Source organism: Prionailurus bengalensis, chromosome F2, assembly GCF_016509475.1.
Source record: "Prionailurus bengalensis isolate Pbe53 chromosome F2, Fcat_Pben_1.1_paternal_pri, whole genome shotgun sequence".
NCBI lineage: Eukaryota > Metazoa > Chordata > Mammalia > Carnivora > Felidae > Prionailurus > Prionailurus bengalensis.
In genome coordinates, this window is record NC_057353.1 from 20,682,362 (window position 1) to 20,708,947 (window position 26,586).

The window sequence follows — 26,586 nt, forward strand, 5'->3', positions numbered from 1 at the left end:
CAAACATCTTTTTATTAAAAAGATCAGGCATATACTTCAGTAAAATTCTATCTTTATAAGAAAATGCTTTTCTTAACTACACACTACTAAAAACTTGACTTTAAATGGAATAGCATAAATATGCCCAAATACAAGGCAAAGATTTTCGCCTAAACCACACATGGAGCCACCTCCTATTTAAATCTTTTCAAAGCTCTTATGTTATAGGGATCTAGATCATTATTTTGAGCAACAAATATATGTTTGGGGAAGTTACACAGCCTGAAGAACCTTAATCAGTGTTACTTCTAAGTGCTTATAAAGGTCTAACAGAGGAATCACTAGACGGAAGATGATGCACTTTGGAAAAACGGAGTTAGAGGATTCAAAATTGGCTCTAGTGATGAATGACAGGTATGAACAACAAAGTTGCATGTGGAAAGTGTGAATGTAACTTTCATGAAGTGGGAATGGGAAAATGCATTACACCTAATTTAAAATACTTCATATGACAATGCAATATGCATGTATAATTAAACGAAATAAACTGAATATTGGAATAAAGTATTTGGCTACCTCCTCTAGACTTCCCTGAAAGCTCATATATTCAAGTTGGCTGAGAAATTACATGGTTAATCTTCTTATGGGCAAAATGGAGTAATGTTTATATGGAGCCATACATTGTATATGCAATTAAAATATTCTCCTCAGGAGAAACTGAGTTATTTGTGACTAACACACCCCTTGAACTGCTACTAACAGTGTTCCTTCCTTTCTTCATTTCTCTGTAGGATCAGTTCGAAACAATCACTGTACTAGTTTCTTCCAGTAAAGAGTTCTTCCAAAAATAATTTTCATAGAGTAAATTTTAAGAAACTGTTTAACACATATGCAGCTGTTACTTTCAAATTATGTTAATTACTTGAAACAGTTACTTTCGACTGTCATATGTAGGTGTTAAAAATAGTTTCAGTTAAGTTCTAAGTTATGCAAATTATTCCATAAAAATTAGATTGCATTTCTGGAGAAATGCCATCTGGCAGGAATTGATAAGGAAAGAACTTTGAAAACTAAAATGAACATTCACTTTGAAATGTCCCTCTTTATTTACATGGTCAAGGAACAAGACAGAGACATATGGATTAATAATGAAGCCCAAACGTCTTATGTCCATGGGTATACAAGTACATACATGAAGAAAGCTTTAAATATTTGAGCCATGGTAGTAAGACATCAAGAAACTATGATGTTCTCAGCAATACTGCCCAACAGAAGTTTCTGTGATGATGGAAATGTTCTCTATCTCTTCTATCCCAAATGGCAGACATGTAGCCACTTGTGGCTAAGTGAGTACTTGTAATAGGGCTAAGTGTGACCCAGAAAGTAAATTTGGTTTTTAATTGTAATTACTTCACGTATTAAAATTTTTTTTTTTGCTGCTACTTAATTTTGAGAAAGAGAGAGAGAGTATAAGTGGGAGAAGGGCAGGGACAGAGAGGGAGACACAGCTGAAGCAGGCTCCAGGCTCTGAGCCCTCAGCACAAAGCCTGATGAGGGGCTTGAACTCACAGACTGCGAGATCAGGACCTGAGCTGAAGCTGGACGCTCAACCAACTGAGCCACCCAGGCTCCCCAACTGTAGTTACTTTAAATGTGGCCAGTGGCTTCTGTTTTGGACAATACAGCTCTAGGACATCTGTGGTTCACATTAGGTGTTTAATGAATATGGAAGGGCTTCTGGAAATTGTGAGCCTAAGAATCTTAACACAGTTCTTTTTTTTTCTTTTGTTATTTTGAGGGAGAGAGAGAGTAAGAGCTCACGAGCAGGGGAGGGGCACAGAGAGAGGGAAAGAGAGAATCCCAAGCAGGGTCCATGCAGTTAGCACAGAGCCCAACTGTGGGGCTTGATGTCATGAAATGAACTGTGAGATCATGACCTGAACTGAAATCATGAGTCAGAAGTTCAACCAACTGAGCCACCCAGGTGCCCCTTATCTTAACATAGTTCTAAGCCAAAGGTTTTATGGATCTTCATCCTTATCCTTATAATCAACTTAACTAGAAAAACATTCTTCTTGATACAAGAAATTAACGTAAAGATAACTTCTTTCGAGACATAGTACATGAACTCTAAATTGGTGCTATTTTCTAATCATAGCAGACAACATCAGGACAGATGCTGTTGATGACAAACACACAGGACACAAAAAACAGACACAAAACAGTAGTAAATCAGGTATCTATACTCATGGATTAACTATTTGCAGTACATACAGAAATAAATGTGGCTTTGGAGAAGGCAGAGATAAACTGGTCACATTACACTTCTATCCTGAAAAGCTTCTCAAAGCAAGGAGGCTTTAAATGCAGAAAAATGTAAATACATATATAACAAATAGTATAAAGAATCCCCATGTAGCCATACCCATCTTTAATACTTGTTAACTCAGGACCAAACTTGTTTTGTCCATATTCCCACCCATGTTTCCTATATGGGGATTTTATAAATAATCTCTCCCTGAGAAAGGGAATGAGAGCATTTGATTAGTTTAAAGGTATTCCCAGAAAAAGAACTGATGTGCTGGGATCATAAAATTAGAGACTATCAGTGTGAATGAAGACCAAGGAGAGAAAAGAGGAAAAAAGGAGCAGAGAGGAGTTTGTATACACCAAAGAAACCCATAGAGGACAGGTGAACAGCTGTATTTTATTTTATTTACTTATTTATTTCTTGAGAGAGAGAGGGAGCATGAGTAGGGCAGAGGGGCAGAGGGAGAGAGAGAGAGAATCTTAAGAATCTTAAGTCCTGACCCAGGGTTCGATCCCATGATCCCAGGATCATGAGCTGAGCTGAAATCAACTGACTGAACCACCCAGATGCCCTGAGCAGTTTAAAGCAACAGGGAACTGGTACAGGTTTGAGAGAAGAAAGGGTTAAATAAGGGAACTAAAATTTACTTTGCGGACATCCGACTTCAGGAGTACGGAGGATAAAGCAGAAAGAAGGATATCGCACTGCTCTGGTAGTTATTTGTTCAAATACAACAAACAACAAACAAACATCTTTCCCACATGTTAAAAGTACGTTCCACCCATTTCAGGAAAAGTTTCACCGCTGAGTGTTTAACTATGGTTTACTTTATTTTATACTGAATTTTTCACTGCGACTTAGCACATAGAACGGTTAGTTGTAAAATAATTTGATTAATCCTTTTGTCTCATTTGTGAAACTCCTAAGAGTATCAATAATATAAAACTAATGTTGCGTTTTGAAATTTTAATTTTAATTTATTTTAAATTACCACTAATACAATTTTAAGACAAGTGATTAACATGTCACATGTAAAAGATTCCACTCTAAGATAAAATAGGACGAAAGGTTTACATCAAGAGATACGTGAGGATATTTAGTCTCTGATGAAAGAGGGGAGGTGGGAGAATATAATGGGAGAGTTGAGGTGGGAAGGAAAGGGGGGAGGTTACAGACATGAGGAAATGTTTAATTTTAGAGTGACTTTTCAGAAAAGGAAAAAATGACAAGACAGCTTTCAAAGTTACAAAATCTCAGCTTACTTTTTTGGTTTTCTGGAAGTACAGTTCAGGAAAAGCATGAAACCAGTAAGCCAACTGGGCTATGTAGAAAAACTTCATTTGAAATCTGCACAAGAAAGCAAAAAATATCTTTTAAAGCATAATATTTTAAAAGAATAAAGTAAAACACTGGAAATCAGGATGTACTACGGAGCTCCCTTTGTGTTATCATTTCATGTCCCCCCCGCAATACTCTGCGCCCCCCCAGCAGCCACTTCCCCATCTCCCTAGAATATTCTTACCACCAGTCAATTCCTCGGGATTAAACAGCAGATGCAAAGACAGTATCTGCAGAACCCTGATGACGTGCAAGCTGGCTGAGAGGTACCAGAGCCCCTTGTCTATTAGCAAATTAATACTGATTAGTATGTCGTGTTAGCTACTGAAAACATAAGGAACATGACCGAGGGAATCAGTTCACAGACCTGTAAGGTTTCATCAAAAGGAAAGCAGGAAGCGCAAAAAGACAGACATAAAAGCGAAGGTGTATAGATAAACCATCACCCGAAACTGGTATAATCCCAACTGCAGATATCCCCTGGATTTTTTCTTAGGGAAACTCTACCTGGTTGGAACCCTGAGAGAGTCTCAAAAGAATGGAGGCAAACCAGAATTAGAAAGAGGGATAAAGCATAGAATTGTTCCTTTGGAGATAGATCTAATCAGCCTAGAATCAACAGTCTCATGACATTATAACCCTCCAGTGCCCCTGCTTTCTCTTTGTTCTCCATTCTCCTACTCCTCCAGATTTCTATAATAGAAAACACAAAGCCAATCGGGAATAAGTTTTTGCGGAGAGGGGAGATATAGTCCCATATAAACCTGACGTCTACCATCCTATGCCATAAAAGCTCATTGAATTAATATCATTTTTAAAGTCAGAATGACTCAGCAGTATGGGTATTACTGCTGGACCTAAAACAAAGGTATGCATGGCCATGTTGTTCCCTTCATATCTTTTTCTCCAAATGTTACATCATAGGGCATTTACTGAACACTGTCTAGGTAGTGAACACCTACATGCAGCCTGGCACAACGAAGGATATATAATATAGAGATAGTTCCTACTGCTGTCAAGGTACACAGAGTCTTGGTGGGTATGGGTACAATATAACTTACACAAATGAGGCAATTATAGAACATTCAAGACAATATAGAGATATTACCAAAATACACCAAAAAGACAAATTCAGGAAAGCAAAAGACAATACAGGCTAAAGTAGCAAGGAAAAATAATGCGGAATAGTCCTACTAGAGCTGGGCTTGAAGAATGAGTCATTTAGCAGAATGTCTTTGCAACACTGGGCTGTTTTACAGGTCTATATAGACACCTTGGGGGCTAGGAAGATATAAAAGAGACAACAATCCTTACCTTCAAGTTTACAGTGTAAGAGAACAAGAAATGAAAGGAATAAAAAGAGACTGGGATAAAGAAAAGGAGCAAAAGTATGGAGAAGATGGAGAACTGATGAGCAGAAAGGATGAGGGAGAAGGGAAAACAGAGAACTAAATTCCGATTCTTGTTAAAATCGGTTTTCTCAAGCTAATGAACATGTTGGAAATATTATATACATGAAAAAAGCACATTTTTTTTCTTATGGCAGCAGGACTGCTGATGACGTAGCTACTGTATGAATTTGCAAAGTCCTAAAGAGAATGACAAGAACGGATTCTGCTTAAAAGTGATGTGACCATGGTCCATTACTAGGAAAAGCCTGCTAAAAATGACTTACGTCATCAGGTTATGGGGATAAGCCCTCCACAAGATAGTTGGGTCTGAGATGTAGTTTTCCTAAGAAAGAAGATAGAAAAATTAGCCTATGGAGTACAATGCAAACTTCTTGGAAAATAACACTGTATTTTCATTTCTTGAACATTTATAATTTCCCAGACCAGGCTCCAAAGAGTCCCACTGAAGTTGAACTTTTTAGCTATTTCTGAGTCTGTTGAATTGCTTATTTTAGCAAAGTAAAAACCACTATGAAAGACATGAGGTCAAATAAGAATAATTCCTGGCCTTCAAAATTCTTTCAATTCATCAGGGTAAAAAATACATGTAGGTGAACAAACATAAAACAACCCAAAACCAGTAGTGGACATAACAGAGGTTAACAGTGGCTACAGGAGAGATGAATTTTGTCTCGGGTAATCGGAGGAGGGTTTTTGAGAAAGACGTGGCACTTGGCAGTGGATGGCGGGTGAAGGTGTTGCCAAGTTTTATAGGATGATGTCTACACACTGACCCGATCTATTCAGTGAGAATTATTGTACACGTAAAAACAAACAAACAAAAAAACCTCTCAAATGACTTATCTTTAATAAAAATAATTTCCCACTGAAATGTGTACTTTTATATTTTTTCAAAACATTGTACACTAGATTTTAAGCTAAAATTACATACATTTATAAAGTATTATAGAAACAGCAGTATAAAATGGAATGAGCCCTGGAAAGATTGACTTTTAGTGTATTTCCAACATTAAATATCATACACTTGCCTGTTTACTCATCTTTAACACAGTAATGCAAAAAAAATTGTGTGTCCTGATAAATTCAAAAATTTGTACACTCTGGAGTCCATATAAATTTCAGAGATTGTGAATATTAAAACTGATATAGATACTCCCTTCCCCCTCATTAGTTAGAATGATACACTTAAAGGTTTTGATAGCTTTAACTGAAAAGTTATATAATATTTTAAGTTGCTTGGACAATACTCGACTTTTTTTTTTTTTTTCAGTAGGCTCCACACCCACCTTGGAGCCCAACATGGGGCCTGATCTCATGACTTTGAGATCAAGAGTTAGGCACTTAATCAAATGAGCCACCCAGGAGCCCCTCAGACTATTTTTAAAAGAGGAAATGACTGGAAACATTACAACACATGGAACCCACTAAAAGTATCCCTGACCTCTGACTCTTTTTGCTAATAGAGAGTTATCTACAAATGACTACAAGATACAAAATCGACATTCAGACTGACTGAAAATGAATAACTTTCTGAAACACAGACATAGTTTAGAATTTCTGCTGTATAAAAACTAATCAAAAGAGCCATTTATCGCTGAAATCTGATTTATACTAGTTCAAACAGAATTCCTCATCGTAGATAAGAACAAGAATACAAGAGGGATTTTCTAAGGTTCAGGATTAAAAATAGGACATCATTTTTTGTTCTGGGTATACAACATAAATACTTTGAGAAATGAAAACTTCAGCACAGTATATACTTACAGATATTAGAATGAATGTGCCCCAAATACAAGAGAAAAGGTAGAATGCACTAAGCTGACCAGATTCATTAAACTTGCTGTGTTTCGTTTTGGAGAAGTGCATTCGCCTATTAATTTTCTAAAAATAAAAACAACCATTAGTAATTAAGAATATATTATAAAATATATTTAATACATGACTACCACAGTACGGAGAGCTAGTACTTTACAAAGTATAGATTTCTAAGATTGCATACTTACATCCAACACATACTCTTGAATTATGGCATGAATAATTATCGCCACTAGCATGTAGAAGAAAACTGTAGCCAAATCTTTGATACCATAGTAATAAAGGGACGCTGATTCAGCAGCTTGTTCTTCTGAAGGCCAAAAAGGACAGGACACACATACACAAAAATATACATTAAGATTATAAAAACAGCACTAAGTACAACATAGTTATGGAAACAAACAAAAGAAGACTAATAACCTAATAAATAAATCCCACAAAAACATCATAGGTAATTTGCCTTTAGACATTTTGAGCCTTAGGAGCAATGAAAATTGAAGACACCACCTAGAAATCTAAGGCCTCAGAAATTAATTACAAAAGATTTGACACGTGTTAGTTACAGCCATTACAGCCATCAAAGACCAAAAAACAGGGAAAGGGAGGCCATACTCAGATCCTCGAAAAGACTGTAAAATTGGTATTATCCCAGGTAGAGATCGGATTATACTTAGGTTACACAAAGTTATACTTAGCCTGTATGTCTGTCTTTTCATGGAATTTTGAAACTTTCTACCTCATTTCAAATTAAACACTTCATTATGATTCTGATGGAAAAAAATGATTTAATCTATATATGAATTAGTTTTGATCTATAAGCAGTAGAGATAGAAGCAACTGCTACTTAAAATTGTTTTTAATCCTTGAAATTGTCATTTTTCAAAACAAATCTTAATCAAATACTTGTGAATTGCTATAGCTTATTACCAAGCTTTACGATTATGGAAACAATTGGGGAAAAGAAGCATTATTCTTCTCTGGCATATTCAAATTTCAAAACAACTTGGTGATTTTGAGGGATCTGATATCTAAGTCACTAAATCAAATATGGTTGACATCTGAACAACACGGGTTTGAACTGCATGGGTCCACTTACCTGCCGATTTCTTTCAAGAAATACAGTACGGTACTGTAAATGTACATTCTTGTCCTTATGATTTTAGTAACATTTTCTTTTTTTAAATAACATTTTCTTTTCTCTTAGCTTACTTTATTATAAGAATGCAGTATATAATACATACACAAAACATGTTAATTGACAGTTTATGTTATTGGTAAGGCTTCTGGTCACCAGTAGGCTATTGTAGCTAAGTTTGTGGGAATTCAAAAATTATATATGGATTTTTGATTGTGCAGCGGTCGATGCCCCTAACCTCTGCATTATTTAAGGGTCAACTGTATTTATACAACTATATAACTGAATTAAATCCAATTCAATGTTTTATATATATATATGTGTGTATATATATATATACACATATATACATATATATACATATATACATCTATCTGATCTTGCATTCTAAATACAGAGCCAAATACTTGTCTGAATATGTTAATATTTTATTAGCCAAATACCCTCACCCATGCTAGTTAACTGTATTACTGTATTCAATTGCAACCAATATCCAATAACAACTGGATTTTCACATAGCCCAATTTAGAAATAAAACATTTAGGGGTGCCTGGCTGGCTCAGGTGGTATAGCATGTGATTTTTGATCTTAGGATTGCAAGTTCAAGCCCCATGTTGGGTGTGAAGCCTACTTAAAATTAAAAAAAAAAAAAGAAAAAAAAAGAAAGAAAGAAAACTTTTAAAAATAAAGCCTGAAAGTGTAGTTTGGATGCTATTATAAACTCCTAGAGTTTACTGACAACTATTACAGGTAGAGCACAACAAAAACACAAAAATAAAACAGGCTTAAAAGGATTGTTATAGGTCCAAAACATAACTCATAGGTCAGAGAAACTGAACCTAAACACTGTACCTTTAGAAACCTTGATTGAATGATAACACTTTAACAATACACTTTAACAATATCTATTCTTAGAATTTTCTTATGGAAAAGATCAGAAGGAAGAGAAGGCAAAAAGAAAAAAAAAAAAAAAAAAAAAAGGAAAGTCAAGTCCACTTAGAAAATACACAATAAACATTAAACACATAAATTCCGATTTTCATATAGTGCATAGGGTGCAGCCAACAAAAACATCATTTCTGCATTACAAAATCATCAAAATAATGTTCAGCCTAATCATGAATGAAATCTGTTAAAATGAAGGAATTTAGTACTCATGGAAATTTCCAAGTTTGTTCAAGTAAACTAACAGAAAACTACCTACCTGTTGCAGGGAGGGTAACATTGTACTGAAGAGTCACAAAAATGATAGAGGCTTTTGCTGTTATCTAGAAGGAAAGAAAGAAAGGAAGGAAGGAAGAAAGAAAGAAAGAGAAAGAAAGAAAGAAAAAAAAAAAGATCAAGTTAATGTGTGACCTTCTCCCAAATAGAAGACCAGGGGAGGAAACCATTAAAAGTTCTGCCCCAAATCTAAGAACCAAGGGCACCCTAGTTCCTGTGGCACCATGACAGGCCCAACTGGAATTCCTGATCACCAAGGAGTTGAGCTTGGGAGTGAACATAATTCACCTGAGAGTGCTGCAGTTTAGATGAGTCTGTGTTATTCCTAACTTTAGATTTCTAAAGGGACACTCTGCAGTTTCAGTAAATAGGGATTTGATCCAAATAAGACTCTCTACTCTGTACCATGAACAAAGTTCCTATCAAGAAAAAACTGGAATGTAAATTCATACAGAAAAGGAAGCACAGTTACCATGACAAAATGGATCCAAGGTAGGGTCTGTGGTGTATGTTTATCTCCCACACATTTGGGACAGTTAAGTGGTCAATAAATACTTAACTGACCTGACTACTGGTAAAAGTGAAGTGGTCAGAACAGAAAGATGGGATGCTTATTCAATATTTATAGGCACCCGGTAATGTGCTAGACAAGAAAGGACAACAAAGATGAATGATACAATTCTTGATGACTCACAGCTCAGTTGGGTCAGGAAGATAAGTAAACGAAGTGTTATAATTCTATAGAATCAGTGCAAACAGGTACTCAGGATAAAGAATGCATTTTGTTTTTGTTTTTGCTTTTTTCCTCTCAGTGGGGAATGAGGCAAAGGCTTCTCAGAGCATGTGGCGTGGAACTGTCTCTTGTTGGAAACAGAAGTCCCCCAGCCTCATAAAGAGGGACGAAGAGGGCAGCTTAGATAAAAGAAGAGAAAGCACAAAGGTTGAGTAGCAGCAAACATGAGGCCTGGCATGGATATGCATCAGTAAGCAGTAGAAAAGACTAGAAAACTTATCGAGTGCTAGGAAGGGCCTTGTTTGTTGAACTAAAGAGTTTAGATTTTATTTTGGCACAACTGGAGAATTGTGGGGGCGGGGGGAGTTTAATTGTGTTTTTCAGAAAGATCATGGATGTAACCTACTAAGTGGTCTCTAAAGCATCAGATCCATTCTCCACACTTCAACCGGAATCACCTTCTGACCATGTTAACCCCTTTCCCCATGCCACCCATCCTCTATCCCCACCCCAAAAATCCTTCACTGGATTCTCATTCTTTGTAGGATAAAGAACAAGATCTTTAACGCGGCCCATACAACCATCTGTGCCCATTCCCTTCTCTCCAGCCCTACCTCAGACCACTGCCTCCCGCACTCCTCCCATTACAGGGTCTGTGCAAGTTCTATCTGAAACCCTGTTGAAAACCTTCCCCCTTCAGATCTCAGTTCAATCACACCTTTTCAAGGAAGCCTTCCCTGTCTTCTTAGAGTAGGTCACTTCCTTGGTTAGATTATCTCAGAAAACTGTGTTCCTTTCTTTCAAAACACATACTGTTGGTGTGATAATATTACTAATTTCTATCACACTCATTGGAAAGTAAGCTCCGTAAGAGCTGGGACCATGCCTGTTTCTTCATTACATGCTTAGAGCCCAGCATGGGGCCTCCTGACCCATATTAGATTGACTGATCGATACTTGAATACTCGATAACACATAAAATGAAGTACACAAATCAAAATATAAAACTTCTGCAAGATACCACATGAAAGACAGTAAGACCTGAACTAACACGGTGATAGTGGGATAGAGGCAGAATAAGGCTTGGGGAGTAAGAGGAAAGAGTCAAAGATTATGTACGGACACTTACAGCTTGAACAATTAGGTGAAAAGTAACACTATTAACAAAAATGTGGAATACAAGAGGAGGAGCAGATTTTGGGGAAGAGAGGAAAAAACTGAGTTTTGGATGAACTTAGATTTCTGTGAGATACACAGGTGGAAAGACCAGTGGGCATATAAGCCTACGCCTGGAACTCTGCCGAGAGACCCTTGCTTAAAGACTTGGGAGTCTCTACTTTACAGATAGTAGTTGAAGCTTTGGGGGTACATAAATCACTTATGGAGAGTTCACAGTGTTTGTAGAGAAGTAGGACAACATCAGAGCCACGGAGTGGGCAGAGAAAAAGCTGGTGGCAAAATGAGAAGAAATGATCAGAGAGACAGAAAGAGAATGAAGAGGGCTTGATGCCCTTGAAGCTAAGGAGGAAACATGGCAGAAAGGTATGGCTAATAAAGTCAAGGTTTCAAAAGAGACTTGGCAGGAAAAGAGTACAATCGACTGGACAGTTTAAGAAGTCAACAGTGGTCACAGCTTGAGTGATCCCAATGAAGCAGTGAGAGCAAAAACCATATATAGTGGACTGAAGAACACAATAGAAAGAAAATGGTATCTAGCAATAGATGCCAGGTCAAAATTAATGTTTTTATGATGAGAGAGACTGAGCTTCTGTGGGGGCAATTAAGAAGGTGCCAGGGAAAAGGAAGAAATTCAGCATAGCAGGGGATAATGGACAGGAAGATCTCACATGGAATGAAATGTAAGGATAGAGCTAGAAGTTAATTTTGAATAGTTTTCTTCTTAGATGAAGAAGCAGTAATAGATGAGACAGATAAGTGCAAAAGGCAGGAAAACTGAAGAAATTCACATCTAATAAACTCTTATTTTCTCTGTAGGGGGAAAAAAAAGCAATGCCATCTGTTAAGCGTAATGGGGGATTTGGATGATGAATATTTATATTGTTCCTATAGGGAAAGGAGCTGGCCAGGGAAAAGTAAAAAAGATCACTGGGTGTTACTGATGTCTGAGATTAGAAACCTTTGATTTGTAACATAATCTATCCGCACAAGTGTAGCACTTTCTCTGGCAACCCTCAGCAATCCATGAATGGAGAAGCACATAAAAGGCGGATGCTGGTTGGATATTTGCAGGGCTAATATGGAGAAAGACCATGAGGAAACGGAGCTGAGGGCCTGGGGTGAGTGGGGACAAGTAGTTAAAGTCTACAGGAAGAAAGCACAGCAATGCGGGGGCCAAGGGACCATAAAAGCTTAGACTAGGTAGAGAGCTGGCATACGAACAGTAGAATGAGGGAGATGAAACACTATGTAGGTTGTGGCTGTGTTCTGTTCTACTGGAATTCAGAATCTGGAAACAAGGCAGACTACGTGATAAAGTCCACAGTATGGGCACTAAAGTGAGTTGCTTAACTGTGGTAGATATGTAAAGGTCACTCGAATAGAAAAGGCGAGAAAGGCTTCTGGTATTACCATTTGGGTCATTCATACGGATGCATTAGAGCAGAATGAGGGCATGAGTTTCTAGGGCAACACTGCTTTCATGTGATTATTTTTAATAAAGTTGACCGATTACTAAATTTCATTTTTTTGATATCTTTGTTTAGACTTCTCACACATCAGCACATAACATACTTTCACCACATACCTGTTTCTAGTTTGGAATATGAGGTCACCACTACCATAGCTAAGAAAACGACTTAGGAGTCCTTTAAAAAGGACAAGTGAAATTCTTTAAAGATAAATTTAATATCAAATACCAAAAGCAACAAAAACTGGATTATCTTTTTATGGTGGGCTTCCAAATACAATTAAAACCTGGCCTCCAGCTACTTTAGCATGTGGCATTAAGTAGAGCAAGAGGAAAAATACAAACCACACATCCCAAAAAGTTTATTGAAAAAGCAAACCAGTAATCATGCTATTAGCCATTCCCAGGCCTCCTAAGACTCACACCCCAGCTAGCAATCCTTTAAATTAATATTACAATCAGTTAATAGTAAGACAAAAATTAGTTTGGAATAAAATACGTTGCAAGAACCTGTGCTACATTCAGAAGTACAAATAACTGAGTTTATGACAGTTTTGGACATTTATAAGAAAAGAATGAGACTTATATAGATACATCTTGAACAGGTCACATAAATCCTGAGGAATTACCTAATTCTATGAGTATGTAATATCATGAATATCCTAATGTTTGCTTAATCAAGTGGTCACCAGCTGGGGCTTGGTATTTTTTTCTTGCTAAAATTATTTTGTGCTTGTTAGAAGAAGGTGTGACTTACTATACTGACTGTATGCCTGAAAGATAAAGACAATTTCTGAGTATCAAATTCCACTTCCCCACCAGCTGATATAAACTTAAGTTCTTAAAAAATGAGATGGAGGGGCGCCTGGGTGGCGCAGTCGGTTAAGCGTCCGACTTCAGCCAGGTCACGATCTCGCGGTCCGGGAGTTCGAGCCCCGCGTCAGGCTCTGGGCTGATGGCTCGGAGCCTGGAGCCTATTTCCGATTCTGTGTCTCCCTCTCTCTCTGCCCCTCCCCCGTTCATGCTCTGTCTCTCTCTGTCCCAAAAATAAATAAATGTTGAAAAAAAAATTTAAAAAATGAGATGGAAAGAAAATGTTAGCATTAAGGCACGTCACCCTTAAAAATACAACAAGCCTCTAGAACTCTTCCAAGATAGCTACAATTGTAAATGCTCCCTCAAGTCTGCTTGGTACACACAACCCAGCCTCCTGCAAAGAAGCTCCTTTCCAGATGAAAATATTCCTCTTGGAAAGCCCTAACTCCTCTTATCCTCACTTGAATTCCCAAACATCCTTGTATTTTTTGATTGTTCAAATTTTCCTAACTCAAATATGAAGTCATTAGCTATAGACCGTGATATGCATTATGTGGACAGATACTGACTGCTAAAACCATGATTTTAAGTTACAAGCAATTTTTGATAACATGAAGTTTCCTGGAAATTAAACTTCGATTTCTCCAAAACAGTCTACTTCTTTTTCAACCTTTTTTGTATATGAATCTCTTTAAATGCTAACCACTGGACTCTTCTCTCACATTGAAAAATGCTGTCTTCTAGGGGGGCCTGGGTGGCTGTCAGTTAAGCGTCCGACTTCCGCGCAGGTCATGATCTCAAGGTTTGTGGGTTGGAGCCCCACATCCAGCTCTGTGCTGACAGCTCAGAGCCTGGAGCCTGCTTTGGATTCTGTGTCTCCCACTCTCTCTGCCCCTTCCCCGTTCAAGCTCTCTCTCTCTCTCTCTCTCCTTCAAAAATACACATTAAAAAAAAATGCTGTCTTCTATTTTCAACTTTGATAAATATCTAATGAATAATAATAGCTACTATTTATGGCATGGCTCCTGTAAGCCAAGCACTGAACTAAAGCCATGATACACATTAGTTAATTTAATTCTCAGAGTAACCCAATGAGCCTCGTTTTACAGAAAAGGAAACAAGTTCTGAGAAGTTAAATGATATGCCCTAGGTCATGCAGTGAGCAGGCTGCAGAGCCCTAACTTGAACACGAACCCCTTTAGCTACAGCATCTATGCTTCTACAGTATATCTATATCGATTTTTCATTTTGGCTAGTAATACAGTATCTGTTATCACTTTGTCAATTTCACCATAAATCCTCTGACATTTCCTCAATATATTTACACAAAAGGCTTAGCAGGTTCTACAGCAAAAACATCAACTTCTCTATTATTCTAGCACAAATTCTATAGTTATGTTAATGTTAGTTAATTTGAGATTCAGCAGCAATTATTTTAAAAGTCACGTAGGAAAACTAACCTAATTAAGTTTTTCTGATATGTAGATAACATGCATTCAAATCCTAAAACTTTAACATGTGGTAAGAAACATGTACAAGTTGCACAAACACCCCTCTTCTGTATATTACTTTAATGTTCCCTCAACTTCTGTTTAAGTCTTTGTTGTGTCTTTTCAGATTTACAAATTTTACAGATTACAGAGTCAAAAATCCACTCACCATATAAAAAAATCATTGACGTGGGGCAAGGTATAGGTGGTGAACTCCCCTCAAAATACGGTAGAAGTGTGTGAAATCTCTTACATAAAAGCAAAGTTATACCATTTTTAAGTGTCGGGATTTCTGATTTATATTCCATTTCATTGAAAACAATGCAACTATACCCTGCAGGTAATATTACTCTTAAATTATATTTTTAAAGTCAGGAATTCTTAACATGTGGAGATGGGTTATGGCAACTTTTACAAAACTGTTTTTACAAAATTGTACATACCAAAGTATCACTTCAAATATCAAGGCAAAAAATATATACAAATGCAAAATTCGGAAAGTGAGTACAAATGTTTAGAATTGCATTTTTAATATCATACATTCATATAGTACTTTACACAACCATCAGATGCTCTCACACCATATTATCTGATTCTTGTAACAGCGGCTGTGAGAATGCCACAGGTGCTGTTATTTCCTTACCCAGAAACACTGAGGCTTAGACTTGAGTCACCCAATAAGTAAGTAGCATAGGGCCAGCCGAATAGCGTGGGACGTATGTTAGTTAGTTCCCTTCTAACTTTTCCTTCCACCATACCTACTACCTCCTTAGTAGTGGACTGGGTGGAATAAATGACACTATCAGGAATCAAAAAAATCTATCTAGGTCCAGAAAAGCCTATTAAAAGAGAAGTAAAAGTAAACTAAAATGTTAACTTACCTAATAACACTTATAAAACCCACATCGACTCCACTTAAAAATTTTATTCATCTTGTTCACACACAAAAAAATTTATTCATCTGTCACTGGCAGTCTCGTTCTATTAGTTTTTCTCAAGAATTCTTAATGTCACTCATTCAACAAATATTTTTAAAGCACCTACTATATCCCAGGTACTATTCCAGGCACTGGAAACAGACTAATAAAACCTCAAAGTTTCTGCCCTCACCGAAGTTATATTCCAGGAGGAGGGAGACAAACCATACATAAGTAAAATAATTAGTATATCTGATGGGGCATAGCGGCTATATAGAAAATTTTTAAAGGAAAAGAAGGTAAGGAATGGGCGTGTGTACTGAGGAGCGAGGGAAAGAAAACCGTAGGATGTTACATACACGTTCACCTTGCAAAGTTTATTACCCCTATTCAACAGCTGTTAAATAAGTCATCAAAATACTAGGCATGTGGGAAGAGAATTTACACACTCCTGACATTTCCATTCTCTCATACTTCAAGAAACAAAAAGAAAATCACTCGGTTTCTTGGCACGGCTGTTCAGAAGCTACATTTATGGATCAGATCTTGTTTCTTTAAGGAAAAAGCAAGAGTCACGGCAAAAAGTTCGGTAAGTGACTGGTAATAATACCAGCTTGGGAGAAAAGAATGAAAACAATCGGGTGTGCCTCAATGTACCGAACTCGTGGAGATCGCTCGCTGCCCCGCGGCCACCGCCCTTCAAATAGGCAGCAGACGCCTGGCTCCGGCTGGTTTCCGCTCATCCCGAACTCGGTCCCACAAGGGCCCCCCCGAGGCCTGGCCTCCCCTAGTCTCCAGCCCGCGCCGGTCGGACGCACTCGGCGCCCAGGGCCGGCCATCCCCCAGCCAGCCCGCCCACCCGCCCGGGAGCCAGCTCGGCGGCACAGGGGCCGCCCCCGCCGCCCGCCGGCCCCTCGCCGGCTGCCACGTAACCCTTCGCGGGAACCAGGAACTGCGCGGCGCGGCCGACGGGAGGGGACGGGGACAGGGACTGGGGCGGGGGCGGGGTGTGCGCGGAGGCTAAGTGGGCGACGCGGTGGCCCCCAGCTCCTGCGGGCGGTGGCCAGGCCTGCCGGGGCTCGGCATCCTCAGGCCCGCGCGGGGCAGGGCAGGGCAGGGCAGGCCTGCACTTCGGGGTCCAGGGGGCCGGCACCTCCCCCCCAGCCCCGTCCTCCGCGGTCCAGGGCCGAGGGGCCGAGGGGCGGGGGAGCCGGGGGCCCGAGGCTGGCAGCCCGGGGAGGGGGCGGCGGGGCGGGCGGTTGGGGCGCGGGGCGGACTCACCTCGAACATGAGCCCCAGCAGGAAGACCATCGCCACACAGGAGACGATGTCCGCGTGATTCTGCAGGATGAATTCGTGGCTCAGGACCGGGGGGCTCTTGGTGCTCTTCTTGCGAATCGCCATGGTGAAGCCACCGCCCGTGCCTGCAGGTGCTCCCCGGCTCCGCTGTTTCCAGCTGCTCACCGACTAGCTGCCGTCGCCGCCTCCCCCTGCCTGCTCCTCACAGCCCCGCCGCTGCCACTCGCTGGGGCTTCACTTCCCATCCCACAGCCAGTACGCAGCCGCCAGGGCCGCCCGAAAAAAAAAAAAAATAAAAAAAAAAAAATAAAGGCAAGCCCACAGCGGGGGTGAGCATGCGCACCGGGGAGACGGCGCTCGCTCGTGCCGGGGCCGCCCCTGCGAGCCCACAGCGCCGCCTGGGGACCGGAGGCCGTCGGCCCACGGCCGGGCCTGGGTACTGAACCAGAGCGGCACGCCCACTGCTCCGCTGCCGGACGGAGGTTGGGAGTCGTTTGAGGCGCGAGCTTCCAGCGCCTAGTTAACAAGCTGAGTCCGCGGCGGGTCGGAGAGCGGCCACGTGCGGTGGCGTGCAGGGTCGCAAGCATGCCTTCCCGCCCACCTGCCCACGCTGGGCTTGGGTGTCAGTGCTTGTCTCCATATAGATAGTCACTTCTTGAAAGCCGCAGCCGCCATCAAGATAATCTAAATACGACCACAGCCTAACTACATACACAAGGGTAAGGTGCATCCTTCAGTTTTAGCATCTTTTAAAAATTAACTTCAGAGTTATTTTGAACTCTCTTGGTGACTTAAAAAAAACTGTTGAAAGCTTGAACGAGTTTTTTTTTTTTTCAACGTTTATTTATTTTTGGGACAGAGAGAGACAGAGCATGAACGGGGGAGGGGCAGAGAGAGAGGGAGACACAGAATGGGAAACAGGCTCCAGGTTCCAAGCCATCAGCCCAGAGCCCGACGCGGGGCTCGAACTCCCGGACCGCGAGATCGTGACCTGGCTGAAGTCGGACGCTTAACCGACTGCGCCACCCAGGCGCCCCAAGCTTGAACGAGTTTTAAAAAAGGAACAATTCCTATTCAGCCCCACCTACCCATCCTCCCTGCCCCCATTGGGTCTCTCACTGAAAACAATCACCATCACTTTGGGTTTACTTGCTTGATTCCTATTTGCATTTCTTAGTAATCTAGAGAGATGGTAACGAAGGTTTCTGGACTAGATAGGTCTTCCTCTTTTATCTTCTCAAACCAAGACTTCTTTGTACTTTTTCTTTTAAATTGCACCACTGTTTACCCATTTGCCAAATCTAGAAACCGAAGTCATCCTGGACTGATACCTTTCAGCATTCTTCCACATCCAAACTTGTCAGACACAGGTAATTCTGTCCCCTTGCACCTTTACCACTGCCACAGCCTGAGGAGGGGACTTATTTCTTGCTTACAACATTACAACTCTGGTGAATCACTGAGTGGTTTAAGATGATGGTTTTTTGAGTCCGAATTCTGCCACTTATGACCTGAATGACCATGGACAAGTTACTTAATTTCTATGAGACTCGATTTCCTCATTTGTGTATTCATTTATTGAAAAAAATACTGAGCGTTTGCCTACGTGCTCGGCACTGGGGATACAGAACTGAATGAGAAATACAAATTAACCTGTTCTTGGGCATTTTCATTTTAGAGAGTGGAGAGGATCTTTAAACCGGATTTAAAAAGTGAAACATATGTTAAGTTGAGATGAGGGTCCTAGACAAAAAAATAAAGCAAATGGAGTAAGGGAAGCATGGGGAAGTTATATTTGCCTGAAGACTTGAAAGAGTTGAGGGATCAAGCCATGCCAATATCATTTCTATAAAGAGGAGATGATTGTAATTAAATGAGATGCAATTACATGAGATGATTCCAAGAAAGTGCTTCGTAGAGAATTAGGGCTCTATACACATTAGCTATGAATGTTCTTCTTTCTGGTCAAATGATTACTAGTTTCATTTACCTCCAAATCACCTTTCAATTTTTACATTAGAATGGTGCATTGAATAGGCTCAAGATTTCTCGGTGGTTTTCCTTTTCTTTCATGAAAGCTAGCATGACTAAATAGCTCTTCATGATTTGGCCCCTGCCTTCCCAGACAGGCTCAAACCCTGCCGTAATAAACTCCAATTTCTTAGTTCAAGCATTACTGACTTCACACACTATACACTCTACAGCATGCGCTCTCCCCTGGCTTTGTGCCTGCTGCTGCTTCTGCCTGAAATGTTTTCTCCTTCCCCTTCATACACCCAGCACACTCCCACTGTTTCTCCAAGTCACATTCATGTGTGATCTCTTTGAAACCTTCACTGACTTCTATGACTGATCTAGGCATTCTGTCTCTTATGATTCAATTGTGTTTTTTAAAACACATTTTTAAGATTTTAAGTTGAAATTTTAGGGGTGCCCGGGTGGCTCAGTCGGTTAAGTGTCCGACCGGGTCAGGTCATGATGTCACAGTTCATGGGTTCGAACCCTGCATCGGGCTCTGTGCTGACAGTTCAGAGCCTGGAGCCTGCTTCGGATTCTGTGTCTCCCTCTGTCTCTCTGCCCTTCCCCTGCTTGTGCTCTCTCTTTCTCTCTCTCTCTCAAAAATAAACAAACATTAAAAAAATTTAAGCTGAAATTTTAAGTTTTTAATAATTTATATCATATAGTTCAAGTGCACAATTTGATGGTGTTGAGTATATTAACAAAGTTGTGCGACATCATCACATTCTAACTTAAGGACATTTTTGTCATCCTCCAAAAAAATCCCATACACGTTACCACTCACTCTCCATTTTCCCAGGCAGTCTTGGCAGCCCTTGGCAACCACTAATCTCTCTGCATCTCTAGATTTGCCTGTTCTGACATTTCATATACACAGAATTGTGGTCGTTTGTGACTGGCTTCTTTCACTCACCATAAGTGAGGTTTTTGAGGTTCATCCGTGTTGTAGCATGTAGCAGCATTTCATTCCTTTTTATGGGCAAAATAATATCCATTGTAAGGATATATCACATCCTCTCTATCCATTTATCAGTTCATAGGCATTTGGTTTGTTTCCACTTTTTGGCTATTGTGAGCGATGCTGCTGTGAACATTAGTATATAAGTTTTGTAAGGATGCTTATTTTCAGTTCTTTTGGGCTGTATACCTAGGAGTGGAACAGTAGAATTGCTGGTCATATGGCAACTGTATGTTTTACTTTTTGAGAAACTGTCAGACTGATTTCCAAAGTGGCTGTACCACTTAAAGGATCTTACGATCCTACCAGCAACGTCTGAGGGTTCCAATTTCTGTGCACGTTTCCCAGCAGTTGTTATTTTCTGTCTTCTAATTTTATCTATCCCAGTGGGTGTGTCTTAGATGTACATTTCCCTACTGACCAATGCTGTTTATCAGTAGCCATTTCGTGTGCTTACTAGCCATCTTTGGAGAAATGTCTATTCAAGTCTTTTGCTAGTTTCTGTAATGGGTTATTTTTTAAAAAATTGATTGAGTTATGAGTTTTTAAAATGTATTCTAGATACGAGTCCCTTATCAGACACGTGACTTGAAAATATTTTTTCCCAGTCTGTTTGTTGTCTTTCTGTTTTCTTGCTGGTGTCCTTTGAAGCACAAAAGGTTTAAATTTTGATGAAGCCCAATTTATCTGTCTTCTCTTCTATCACTTGCTTTCTGTGGCCTTGGAAATCATTGCTTAACGCAAGATGACACAGATTTACTACCGTCTTTTTTTCTAAGAGCTTTATAGTTTTGGCTTTTATATGTAAGTCTCTGATAATTCAGTCGTATTTTGTACATCATTTTATTTTAGCCGTTGCTGTACTGTATTCTCATTGTAAGTCTGCCTGTCCCGTAGACTAGTGCTCCTCGGGAAATGGGAGTCATTTTGTCATCGTATCTCCTATTACTTGGCACTTTGCTGCCAAGTTTTAGTGCTCCATGTCTATTGAGTGAATGAAAAGGAAAAAGGTTTCACGTGGCCTAGACAAAAACTTAAAATAGTTTACCCAACAAACAAATATAAAGGTGAATGGAAATCACGGCTCTACAAATTTAGTGATTTTGAAGATACTTAAAGAGCACTTGCCCTTTCCGCGCTACCCAGGGAAGGGTCCATATGGTGTTGTTCTGCATTCCTGTCGTTGAAGGAAACTTTCATAATGTCCAGAGCCCTTGATGTCCTGTAAATGAAGGAGGAGGAGGGTATCCTAAAATTCCTTGCAGCAGGAACCCACTTAGGTGGCGCCAACCTTGACTTCCAGATGGAACTACATCTATAAAAGGAAATGTGATGGCATCTGAAGAGAACGTGGGAGAAGCTTCTGCTGGCAGCTTGTGCCATTGTTGCCGTTGAAAACGGCTCCCGTCAGTGTCCTATCACCCAGGAATCCTGGCCAGCGAGCTGGGCTGAAGTTTGCGGCTGCTACTGGAGCCAGTCCCACTGCCGGCCACTTCACTCCTGGAACCTTCACTAACCGGATCCAGGCAGCCTTCCGGGAGCCGAGACTTGGGGTGGTTAGGGTCCCAGGGCTGACCACCACCCTCCCACAGAGGCGTCTTCTGGTAACCCCCCTGCCATCACTCTGCGTAACACAAACTCTCCTCTGCGCCGTGTGGACACTGCCGCGCCTTGCAACAACAAGGGAGCTCGCTCAGTGGGTCTGACGTGGTGGACGCTGGTCCAGGAAGTTCTGCACGTGCGTGACGCCATTTCCCGGGAACACCCATGGGAGGTCACGCCTGATCTCTGCTTCTACAGAGAACCTGAAGAGGCTGAAAAGGAAAAGGCTATGACCAAGGAGGCATTTCAGGGAGGATGGACTGCTCCAGCTCCAGTGAGGTCACCGCTACTCAACCTGAAGTCGCAGACTGGTCTGCAGGCGCAGCAGGTGCCCTCTGTGCCTGTTCAGCAGTTCCCTCCTGAAGCCTGGCGCTCTCAGCCTGCCGTGCGGACCGGTGGGCAGCTCCCACTGTTCCGGGCACTGAGTTGGTAGGAACAACCCCGGAGTGGTCTTAAGCTGCCCCTCCACAAAGGCAAACAAAATGGCAATAAGGTTAACAGAAGTGAACAGTTTCAAGATAGATAGATAAATAAATAAATAAATAGCACTTGCAATGCACTAAGCAAATGTTGAGCACTAGGGATATAACTGTGAACAAGACAGATTTAATATTTGTTTCTGAAGCTCATGTACAGGTGTCCCCTGCTTTTCAAAAGTTCACGTTACAACACTTCCCTTTATGAAAGACCGATGTTAGTACTTGTTTTTGACGACCAAAAGAAATCCAAAAGAGGATTTTCTCAAAAAGGCGCGAAGCAAAAATAGCGTTCAGCATCTGTTTTGCAGTGAGTGGTTACAGAGGCAGTGTGCATCCCAGGCCGCGAGAGTGACCCTGCCAAGCTCCTTCCCCTGGGCCTTCCCCGGGAACACGGCATCTCAGCATCAAGCTGCTTTAACCTGTGGCTGTGAGCATCTGTGCTTTATCTCAATTTATTTTGTACATCTTTTGGCAAGGTGGGTCCTAGGGTATCAGAAAAGCCCAAGAAAGATTATTTTTTGGGTCTGAGAATGCTAAAAACCTTTCCATATACATTAATGATAATTGTTTCTTTGCTCTCTGCCATTTCTGCTTACAAAAGGTTTCAAAGGAACACTCTACTTTCCCATAACAGGGGAAACCTGTACCTGGAATAAAAGATGATAAACGAGTACTTACCAGTGTGATGGGTGTTTTCGAGACTTGCTTGGTGCAGGGGGCGATAGGAATATTCTTGGTCATTTGGAAACTAATCGTTCCAGTAAAGTGAGTTTTTAAATTTAAATAGACTCTTTCAAACCTTAAGAATTTAATTATTTTTTACTCTTTTATGGGAAAATCCTCCATTGGTCTTTCAGTTTCATAAACCTATCATACTCTGGGCAGCCACAGGACTTGAGATGACCAGTGGATATGGCAAGGCAGGGGTTGTCTGATTGCATCAGTCTGGGTTATCCAGGAAACAGACGAGACAGAGTTAGAAGCATAAGAGATTTTTTTGGCAAAAAAAAAAAATCTCAGGCCTGACACCTGAGACCAGAAGGAAGGAGGACCAGGCAGGAAGATCCTCAGATGAAGTTATAGTCTGAGGAGGTTTCAGACAGCCCAGTGGGGAGCACCAGCACGCTGGGCAGAAATGGGGGGGCGCCTTCCACCACTGCTGTGTCAGGGACTGGGGGCTCCCTCCACGCACTCCAAAGATGATGGTGTGGAAGTGCAGCACCCACAATAACAGGCTTGGGATACCCACAGTAACTAGAGGGAGAGTGGAGTTTATGGAGAGGTTGACGACGGCAAGATGAAGTTGTCTTCTTCTGATCGCTTCTGTTTTCTCAGTAAAATACGAAATGAAATCATCAGGAATGGGGGTAGTACAATGAAGAGAGAATGGGGTGAGACTGGGAGGGTGAGTGGATTAGGGGAACATAACCAGACCGCAGAAACTTCTTGAGACTTGTAGACGTAAATTCAAAGTGACACTAGTAAGCAGAGTCACACAACTGTCTCCAGCCACACCCCCCGCTTGGATATAGGTGTGGAGAAGGCTGGGTCTTGCAAGGCCAGTATGACAGTGGAGCAAGGATGTTGAGGATGCGTGTAGATGAGGGCAGGGCTCATGAAGTGAAGGTGTGAGGGGTAGTTGTGCTCTGACCCTCTAGCACCTTCCAGCCTACAATCCACTCTTCTGCTGTGAAAGGCATACCTCTATAGACTGCATCCCTGAGGCTCCCTTGCACTCTCTCTGACTCCTCGTTGACTTCGGCTGAGGGAAGGCACTGGCCAAAAATCAGAGGAGAGCTCTGGGGATTTATGGTCCCTGATTCCTCCTTGCCTTACTGTTTCTGGCAGTGGCTGTGGTTTCCTGTGGCCATTGCCCAGTCAGGTAGCCTTTCTCTCACTGTTCCAGCTCTCCCTGGGCTCAGTGAGCTAGCTTATTCTCTCCTAGGCCTCTTCAGGCTGTTTGTGGTCATGGCTTCCCACATTCCTTATCCCCAGGAACTTCCCTGTCTCTTGTTACTTCCCTCTACCTGCCCGCTCCTCTGTGAACAGGCCCTTCATTAAACTCTCAGCAGTTTAACCCTTCTGAACATGCCATCTATCCCTTGCCAGTCTTCTGACAGATGCAGAGGACAGACCAATAGTGCTAAGACCTCTGAATGGGAGGCACCCATGGGGTTGAAGACAGTTGGGGTGGGACTAGTTGGCCCGAAAGGAAGTAGTCAGGGAGTGGGATGCTGGGAGTGAGTTCAGGTGTTGTGCACTCACCGGCCGTGAGGCGGTAAGGGCGTGATGAAGGGAGACGGTGCGGAGGTGGAGGTAGGAGGAGTGCATTGGAAGTGAGGAGTCAAGGCACCAGGAGGCTAGGGGGCTTGACACACACTTTGCAGGGATGTTCAGTCACCAAGAATGACTGAAGGAGTAGAATCAGAAGGGAGCCAGGGAAGGAGCCAGCTGCCAACGGCTGACATGAACGAGGAGGAGTCAGAGAGCTTAGCAGATGATTGCCACAGGGGGATAGTGGGTGGTACAGTTGGAGGGCATGGGTTTCCAGAAGAGTTGGGGCTTTTGAGCAAGGGAGAAAAACTGTCATCAGCCATAAGGATCATGCAAAACACCCACTCCACCCCTGAGTTCTATGGTATGTGAGGTGCGGGAGGGAAAAAATAGCCACCTTTCGACAAGGCACAAGGGAAAACAGGTTTCAGTTTTCAGTGTTCCGTTTTCAGTTAGAGCTGTAGCCAGGTTTCTGCGTAAGATGGTGAAGAAAGTGGTGGAAAGTGTGGAGGTAACACAGCTGGGGTCCTAGGGGATAAAGTAGAAGGGTTAAGGGGCTGGTGGGGGGAGGGTTGGCTTTTAGTTTAAGTCACTAAGGGGATGAACAGAGTCATGTGGGGAAGAGACAATGGTGACGATGGGTGACGCTGGAGGTTTGCTTCTGGAGAGTACCAAGGTGGGAAGTGTTCTTATGCATGATAGAATCATCCTGGTGGTCTTTTAGGGGAAAGTGGGGAATCTACTCTAATTTTAACTTCCCTTTTAGGATTAAGGAGATTATAAGGAGGGGTGACTGCCACTAAGTCCTCTAAGCGTGGGTTATGGTAGCGGGGAAGGTGGTCTTACTAAGGCCCTTGGGGCTCTGGAGGATTCTTTTAAGCAGGTTGGTTGCTCAGGTGTATCCCACTGTGGGGGCCATCGCGTGTCCAGCATAGTGCTGACCAAAGTGTGTACAGTCACCACATTCTGGGTAAGTGATTTTTTGGCAAATGTACCTTGGGCCCTCAGTTGTTGGGATTCTCAGGATATTTTCAGTGATGCAGAAAAGGACTAAAGGCAGATTATGTGGATTTGGGTCTACCCAGGAAAATGTTTGGCATAGGGTTGCTGTCGTTCTGAGAAATAGGAAAGAAACAGAAAGACGATCTTTGCCCTCAAAGAGGTTATCTCTAGTTGGCCATATGAGACCTACCCAGGGATGAAAAAACACTTCTGAGATGACGTGAGAGTCACATGCAAGAAAGTGCCTGATTGAGTGAGAAGGAAAATGTGACTGTTGCATTTCAGCCCCTCTTATATGACAGAAGGATGAGAGGAGAGGAACTATTTGTTGCATGCCTACTGTGTTCCAGGCATTTTGCTTTCACATGGGTTATGTCATTTAGTCTTCACAAAAACCCTACGAAATAGGTGTTCTTTTATTTTATTTAAAAAAATTTTATTGTTTATTTTTGAGAGAGAGAGCGTGAGTGAGCATGAGTGGGGGAGGGGCAGAAAGAGAGGAGGACAGAAGATCTGAAGTGGACTCTTCACTGACAGCAGATGGCCCGGTGCGGGGCTTGAACCCACGAACCATGAGATCGTGACCTGAGCTGGAGTGGGATGCTTAACCGACTGAGCCACCCAGGTGCCCTAGGTGTTATTATTTTAATTTAAAAATGGGGAAGCTGAGGCTCAGAGAGGCTAAGTAATTTGCCCAAAGTCACAGGGCTAGTAATCTGTTTGCCAAGCCCATTCTTGTTTCATGTAAGTACTCCTCCAGGACCTTCACTTACCAGGAAGATGTTGAACTTCCAGAGAACAGTGATTGTCAACCTAATCCATTCCCGACTATAGTTCCTGCCCTCATAGAAACACAGCACATTTTTTTTAATAAATTTTTTTTTATAACATTTATTTATTTTTGAGACAGAGAGAGACAGAGCATGAACGGGGGAGGGTCAGAGAGAGGGAGACACAGAATCTGAAACAGGCTCCAGGCTCTGAGCTGTCAGCACAGAGCCCGACGCGGGCTCAAACTCACAGCCCTCACGGACCGCGAGATCATGACCTGAGCTGAAGTCGGCCGCTTAACCAACTGAGCCACCCAGGTGCCCCAAACACAGCACATTTTTTAAAAGTTTATTTATTTGTTTTGAGAG

General features: G+C 41.6%; 1 protein-coding gene and 1 pseudogene across 1 annotated transcript in view; one reads left to right on the forward strand and one right to left on the reverse strand.

Moving 5' to 3' along the window:
- TRAM1 (translocation associated membrane protein 1) overlaps positions 1–17,609 on the reverse strand; it is a 33,329-nt gene extending 15,720 nt beyond the window's left edge. The window contains exons 1-6 of the mRNA XM_043601186.1: positions 17,096–17,609; positions 9,195–9,258; positions 7,044–7,165; positions 6,805–6,921; positions 5,304–5,362; positions 3,553–3,637 (exon numbers count right to left, since the gene is read on the reverse strand). Coding sequence (XP_043457121.1) covers positions 3,553–3,637; positions 5,304–5,362; positions 6,805–6,921; positions 7,044–7,165; positions 9,195–9,258; positions 17,096–17,218 — 570 coding nt within the window. The 5' untranslated portion in view covers positions 17,219–17,609. The remainder of the gene's footprint in view (positions 1–3,552; positions 3,638–5,303; positions 5,363–6,804; positions 6,922–7,043; positions 7,166–9,194; positions 9,259–17,095) is intronic.
- A 2,113-nt stretch (positions 17,610–19,722) lies between these two features.
- On the forward strand, positions 19,723–22,848 carry LOC122495476 (annotated as a pseudogene).
- Positions 22,849–26,586: the final 3,738 nt, after the last annotated feature.